The 7,390-nt window shown below is 45.9% G+C and overlaps 1 protein-coding gene across 2 annotated transcripts in view; it reads left to right on the top strand.

Moving 5' to 3' along the window:
- Window positions 1-421: 421 nt before the first annotated feature.
- The window catches only part of PCCB (propionyl-CoA carboxylase subunit beta), a 63,906-nt gene continuing 56,937 nt past the window's right edge, over window positions 422-7,390 (top strand). Inside the window, exons 1-3 of one of the 2 annotated variants that reach the window (XM_059663863.1) lie at window positions 422-671; window positions 2,253-2,372; window positions 3,578-3,646. In XM_059663863.1, the coding sequence (XP_059519846.1) occupies window positions 471-671; window positions 2,253-2,372; window positions 3,578-3,646 (390 nt within the window). In that variant the 5' untranslated portion in view covers window positions 422-470. The remainder of the gene's footprint in view (window positions 672-2,252; window positions 2,373-3,577; window positions 3,647-7,390) is intronic. The other variant, XM_059663862.1, reaches the window with a different exon arrangement.

Here is a 7,390-nt window from a genome sequence, read left to right as displayed (position 1 = left end):
GCACATCCCTGTGTTTGAATCCTGGCTCCACCACATCCTTAGCCTTGATCAAATCACTGTAACTCTGTGTTTCATTGACTTCATCTGTGGAATGATTATAACAAGCTAATGCCAGTGCCAAATGCCACACCTGGTCCACTGTTCAATAAATGTTGGCTAATTCATTATCTGTTTCCTGGAGCAAGTGGGATGAGAGAACTAGAGGTCTAGGTAGTCAGAGAAGAGCAAGGACCAAGGTCATCTTCTGTGGCCAGGAGGGTACGAGATGAGAGGACCGTTCCCAATCCTCCCGGCGACACTGTGGGGCGGCCTGGGATCTGGAAAGCTGAAGCCGTCCTCCCACGCACGCTCTACATTCCAATGGCTACGTCCCGCTGACGTTGCGCAGGCGCAGACCCCGCTACGCTGACGCTCGGCGACGCACTTGCGTACTCAGGTGCGCTGGCGGGGGGCGCGCCGGCGGGACAAATATGGCGTCGGCAATGCGCGTGGCGGCGGCAATGCGCGTGGCGGCGGCTGGAGCAAGGCTCAGCGTCAGGGTGAGCGGCCTCCGGGTCGCAGTCCGCAGCCTGTGCAGCCAGCCCGTCTCCATTAACGAGCGCATAGAGGACAAGCGCCGCGCCGCGCTGATGGGAGGGGGCCAGCGCCGCATTGACGCGCAGCACAAGCGAGTAAGTCCGGAGGGGACCGAGGCCGTCCCGCCCCCGGCGTTCGCGACCTATCACAGCGCGCCCGGCTCCCGGCGCCCGAGGCCTCCCAGCCAATCCGCGCAAAGCTGAGGAGGGGCGGGGGCGAGAATGTTCACCTTGAGAACTTGTTGCTGTCCCCCGGGAGCCCCGATGTGCTTTATCGCTTTGTGCTTTCGCTTGGAATGTTTGTTAGGCGGGCCTGGCTCTCCACTCAACAGCTATAAACTTTTGAACAAGTTACTAATCTTTAGGAGTCAATTTATTCTAAACAGGATAGTAATAATTCTCCCCTCGCAATCTTATTGTTAAAATAGAGATAGTGAAGCAATGACAGGCACTTCATCTTTAAAAATTATGCGTATTCTTCTCATGCCCCATGAAAGAATGGTTCTTGCTCCATTATGGAAGCAGTAAAATCAAGACAGGTGGCAGGGGAAGTAACATAAGCAAACTCTTACATTAACCTGGGGTGGGGGGTGGGGATGGTGTGGTGCATGCAGGGAACTTGGGGGACTTTGTCCCCAGAACACCAGCTGAGCCCCTTCAGGGTCTCAGGGTCTCCGCGTGCATCGACCTGCTGGGTAGGAAAGGCACGCTTCGAAGGTAGGTGGTTTTTCTGGGGGTGTTCATGTTAGTTTATATCTTTGGCTGCAGTGAGCAGCCTAGGCACTGCTGCCCACCGCCCAGGCGTTGATGGATATGCTGGGTGGGCCATTTAGCAGCAGGGGAAACTGAGGTCCAGATCAGTAAGTTGTCTGGGAGTTCAAACTACACTCGCTTACTGCGTCCCTGACATGTGTGAGTCTGGACCGATTTGCTGGATGCATTAAATAACCAACCTGGAAAGTGCGGAAGTGAAATTTTTAGAGGTGAAGGGCACTGAAACATAGCTCACAAGTGTGGGGGAGGTGACTGGGGTGGAAGCCTGGGATCTTCAGTGAGGAGATTTGAACCAGCCTGGGGGTCTGAATTGAGTGTTGAGTTAGGTGTTGTAAATGCCCATTTGACAAGGGTCGAAAGGTGACAGTTTCTTTATATATATATATATATATATATATACACACACACACACACACACTAGAGGCCTGATGCATGAAATTCGTGCAAGAGAAGGCCTTCCTTTCCCTAGCTGCTGGCACCGGCTTCCCTCCAGCCACAGGCACCCTGACCAGTGGCCTGGGCCTCCCTCTGCACAGTGATCATGGAGCGATGGCCAGCCCATTGCACCCGCCTTGGCTGGTGCCAGTGGGTGTCATATCATGTTCCCGGATGGTTGGTGGGATGGGCGTTCCACTGTTTGGCCGTTTGGCTGATTTGCATATTACACTTTTATTATATAGGATATTTGCCTTCCACAGTTGGTGGCTCCTGGAGCACTCTGTCTACTCTGATTTTCTAACTAGGTGAAGTCTACTGATAACACCTGTCTCTTAGGTTGATGGAGGATAGGCTTTCACATGAGGTGAAAGGGCAAAACTTGTTCTCCTGACCCTCCTATGAGCACTCCTTGCTTACTGACTTTGTCTATGATGACATCATTGAATGATTTTTGTTGCATTTTAGGGAAAGCTAACGGCGAGGGAGCGGATCAGTCTCTTGCTGGACCCTGACAGTTTTGTGGAGAGCGACATGTTTGTGGAACACAGATGTGCAGATTTCGGCATGGCTGCTGATAAGAATAAGGTATCTGTTCACAATGGTGGTGTGAGCCTCCAAGTTGTACTTTCCTGCTGTGGCCTTGCTGGCCTACCCAACGATTTTCAACCTTTTCTATCTCATGTCACACATAAACTAATTACTGAAATTCTGTGGCATACCAAAAAAAAAATGTTATATGTTTTGCTGATCTGACAAGAAAATAGGTATAATTTTGATTCATTCACACTGGACAGCTATTGTTGTGTTGGCTATTGTCATTTTTTTTTTGACAGCCTAAGGCAGCGGTTCTCAACCTGTGGGTCGCGACCCCTTTGGGATACACTGAAACATTTTCATACTTTAGGGCCCTAGAATGCAGGAATGCCTCTGGAGAGGCACTACGGTGGCCTCCAGGTCTCCCACTTACCTTTGTCTGCAGATGAAGGGATGTGAGTGGACTGCTCATACATTGTGCAGTGGGACTCTGGCTCCGTTCCTAAGGCTCTGGTGGTGGGTTCAGAGTTCTCACATGTATAGGATGACAAACTTGGAAGGAAAGGAGAGAAAATCTTCAGGTTGCATTCTGCTCTGATGGCATCAGAGACCCTTAGAGACTGACCACTGGCCTCTCACACACTAAGTTTATGCCTTGGAGTTTTTCTTTTCTTTTTTTCTCTTTGCCTTGGAGTTTTTGAGGTCAGAGTCACTGACACTTCTTCCTTTAGATGGGTGTTCTCCATGAGTGTGCAGAGTTCTTTGGTCAGCTTTCTTCAGGTCTGCAAGTATGGTGTTTGAGACCAAAGATTTGTAAACTTGGCATCAAACCAGCTGGCTCCATTTGGGCTATTATGGGCCACACAGTGATTGCCAGGATTCCAAGCACAATGATAGGTTTGCCTTTTTAAGGTTTGTGGGTGGGGTGTGGGGTTTGTAGAAGTTGCCTTTTTTTTTTTAATGTCTTTCCTTCCTGTTAGCCTTTGGTAGTGACAGCCCTAGAGGGTCTCTTGATAATTCTGCTTTTAGGGAGAAGATGAGGCCTAAGACTACGGCACCCTCCATTTCTGTTAAAGCAGTAGCTTTGTACTAGCTGAGGGGGAAGGGATATTCCTTTGTGTTCCTAATTCCTATTGAATTTTAAAGAATTTGGGGTGGTTTTTTGGGGGGCATCTTTTGGGGGGCATAATTACTATAAATTTATTAAAAGAAACATTTGTGTCTTTTAACGTTTATTTTTAAAATTTTTTTGGTAGTTTCCTGGAGACAGTGTTGTCACTGGCCGTGGCCGAATCAACGGAAGATTGGTTTACATCTTCAGTCAGGTATGTCGTAACTGCAAGAGGTGGGGCTTTCCTCCAGGGCAGAGCCAGGAGCAAAATATGTGAAAACAGTTTGGGAAATGAGAACTTGCATGTAGTTTGGGGCAGATGAGGGATTTACTTTCTCTTTTTCAGTGCATATGTACTTAGTATTATACTTTGTGTTTTTCTTAGGGAGACAGATCCCTAGCTCTTTGGGGGAGGACCACAGGTCAGTAATCTTTAAGTCTAGGCAGGTTGATTGTGTGTCTGGAGGGCAGCTAGTCCTGGGTAGGGTGTGTGGACCTGAGAGACCTTGATGCAGCCTGGGTGGAGGGGACTTGACTCAGCACCACAGGCCCCTGTGTTTTTGGCTTTCATGAAAATGTTCAAACAAGTTTTATCAGGCTGAATCAAAACACATACAGTTTCTTCACACTAAGACCATAGGACAGTGATGGCGAACCTATGACACACGTGTCAGAGGTGACACGCGAACTCATTTTTTTGGTTGATTTTTCTTTGTTAAATGGCACGTAAATATATAAAATAAATATCAAAAATATAAATCTTTGTTTTACTTTGGTTGCAAATATCAAAAAATTTCTATATGTGACACGGCACCAGAGTTAAGTTAGGGTTTTTCAAAATGCTGACACGCCGAGCTCAAAAGGTTCGCCATCACTGCCATAGGAGAATATAGGGGGAAGAATATGGGCTCCCAAGATGTCCTAATCCCTGAAACCTGTGAATATGTTACCTTACATGGCAAAGGTGAATTAACCTTGTAGACGGAATTAATGTTGCTAATCAGCTGACCTTAAAATAGAGTAGCCTGGGTTATCCAGGTGGGCCCAGTGTAACCATAAGGGTCCTTAAAAGTGGGAGAGGCAGAGCAGGAGGCATAGGAGATGGGAGGAGGCCTTGATCTGTAGTTACTGGCTTAGAAGAGGGGGTCATGAGCAAAGGAATATGGAAGATCTCTAAAAGCTGGAGAAGACAAAAAACAAACAAACAGATTCTTCCCTGGAGCCTCCAGAAAAGAGCATAGCCCTGCTAGCCTTGATTGTAACCCAGTGAGACCCATGTAGGATATTTGTTTGTTTGTTTATTTATTTATTTATTATTGATTTTAGAGAGAGAGAGACAAACATGGATGTGAGAGAGAAACATCAATCAGTTGCCTCCCGTATGTTCCCCGACCAGGATTGAACCAGCAACCTAGATATCTGACTGGGAATTGAACCCACAACCTTTTGGTGTATGGGACGAGCTCCAACCAACTGAGCCACCAGTGTAGGACTTTTAAATTACAGAACTGTAAGGTAATATATGTTGTTTCAAGCCACTGAATTTTTCTTCTTTTTTTTCTTTTTTTTTTTTGAGGAATGGAAGGGAGGAAAAAGCTAAAACAAGGAAGGGTTTAGGATAGAAGAAGCTATAGGAGAAGTCTAGGCGGGGCTGCTTTGGGTTTTTAGAAATGTTATAGGAAAGAAATGAGCCTAGGCTGGGCTGCTTTGGCTCACTGAGAAGTCAAAGAAAAGGGGGTCTTGGAGACAGGTTTGGGGGTTAGCGCTGGTCTAGCTGCAGCTGCCTATTGCTCCCGGGTTGTAAGTCTCATGGAGTCCCTTAGAGTTAGTTTAGGGCAGGGGTCCTCAAACTTTTTAAACAGGGGGCCAGTTCACTGTCCCTCAGACCGTTGGAGGGCTGGACTATAGTTTAAAAAAAAAACTATGAACAAATTCCTATGCACACTGCACATATCTTATTTTGAAGTAAAAAAACAAAACGGGAACAAATACAATATTTGTATTTGCATGTGGCCCGTGGGCTGTAGTTTGAGGACCCCTGGTTTAGGGGATGCTCACCTATGGGGGAAGAAGAGGGGAAAGGGAAAGGTGAGGGTGTACTCCAGAGAGGGAGAGAGAGCTCTGGGACCTTCATTTTGAGGGTTTTTAAAGGCTGGGAGTTTAGGGAAGATGTTATGGAAGGATCTCAATAGAATATTCATCAGCTTTTCCAGGTGTATCCTTTCAGGGTCGTGGTCTCCACTGATTGGTCGGTGCCAGGGCACGGGGTTATTAGTCATCATAGTTGTAGTTGGTCCTGGTGTCTCTCACCTGGTTTTGCTGCTTTTCTTGGCCTGGGGCTGAAATACAACTGAGGCCCAGATGTTATCTGTAGGGAGGGGACCTTCTGTATCTGGCTGTAAATTACTTGGCCAATTTCTGAGTTTCCCTATTCCGCTTGCCAAGGCATTTTCCTAGTGTCTTACTATCCTGCCTCAATATCTGTAGGCATTTTTCCTGGGGAGCTTCTGTTTTTCCACAGTAACAGCTTCAGTCTCTTACCTGATAATTGGTTGTAGGTGTGTAGGGGAGGGGAATAGGGGGAAAGGAGGGACCCATCCGGTTCATCATTTAGTGTTCAGCAAGCATGTCAAACTCGCGGCCTACGGGCGGCATGTGGCCCACAAGGAATATTTTTGCGGCCCAGCCAACAAAAAGGTATGTAAGAAACGTTTTAATAAAAATTTTGCAACTTAATTTTTTCAATATCCTGTTATACATAATTATTAATAATGAACTACAACATTCGCTAATGACTGGTTACCATTATCGTGTTACATTCATTTCCCTTACACGCCTTACGTGCAGGTGCACCATTTCTCTCCACTAATACTAGCAGCGAATATTTTAGCAGCCAATTGCCACGTCATTAATCTTGGACTGACTTGTTTGGTGTGTGCAACAGGACATATTTTGCTTTCGGAGAACAAGAAAAATAGGTTTATTTGCATTATGCTTATTAATTAGTTATTCAGTGTCTAGTAAGTTAATGTTTGAGAAAATATTAATTTTTATTAAAATGTTCTATTTTATGTTAACGATTACTCATTTATTTCAGCCCTTTGTATTCAGCATGTCTCTATCGAAATACACCTATGTTTCTATGAAAATTGAAGTTTTTGTTTTTTGCGGCCCACATAAACTTAAACCTTGTTTATTTGGCCCGTGTTAGCCTTTGAATTTGACATGCTTGGCGTCCAGGATCCTAATCTCACCTGTTTTCAGTTTCACCTTTTTCTTTGTTTGTTGCTAGAGATGGTGAGTCCAGAACACCTCTGGTTAAATTAAGTTTCTTTTATTTACTTTTTAATCCTCATGTGAGGATGTTTTTATTTTTTTAATTGATTTTATAGAGAGAGGAAAGGGGGATGGGGGAGATAGATAGAAAGATAGATAGAGAAACATTGATTGGTTGCTTTCCATACATGCCCCCACTGGGAATCGAACCCACAACCTTTTGGTGCATGGGATGACACTCCAATCAACTGAGCCATCTGGCCAAAGCCTCCTCTGGTTAAATTTATTTAGAGAATAAAGCTTTCTCCTCTCAAAAGTGACATGAGGTCCTGTGGGGTGTAACTGCTCCTAACACAGACTTTGCATTAATTTGCGCCCCCCACCCCACACACTTTCCAGGGTTCCCGGATTGTCCCTCCCTTATGGTTACTCCCTGGGCAGGTGCGTAGGCTTTTATTTGTGCTTTCTTCCAATTGGTTCCCTCTTTTTTACATTTATTTATTTTAAATCCTCACCTGAGGATATTTTTCCACTGATTTTTAGAAAGAGTGGAAGAGAGAGGGAAAGACAGAGAATACCGATATGAGAGAGAAACATCGATTGGCTGCCTCCTGCCTGTGCCCTGACCAGGGCCCGGGCCTGGCAGGAGCCTACAACCGAGGCATGTGCCCTTGACCAGAAT

This window comes from Myotis daubentonii, chromosome 14 (assembly GCF_963259705.1).
Source record: "Myotis daubentonii chromosome 14, mMyoDau2.1, whole genome shotgun sequence".
In the NCBI taxonomy this organism is placed as follows: domain Eukaryota; kingdom Metazoa; phylum Chordata; class Mammalia; order Chiroptera; family Vespertilionidae; genus Myotis; species Myotis daubentonii.
Note: the sequence above shows the minus strand (reverse complement) of the source record. Positions and strands in the feature narration are given on the sequence as shown.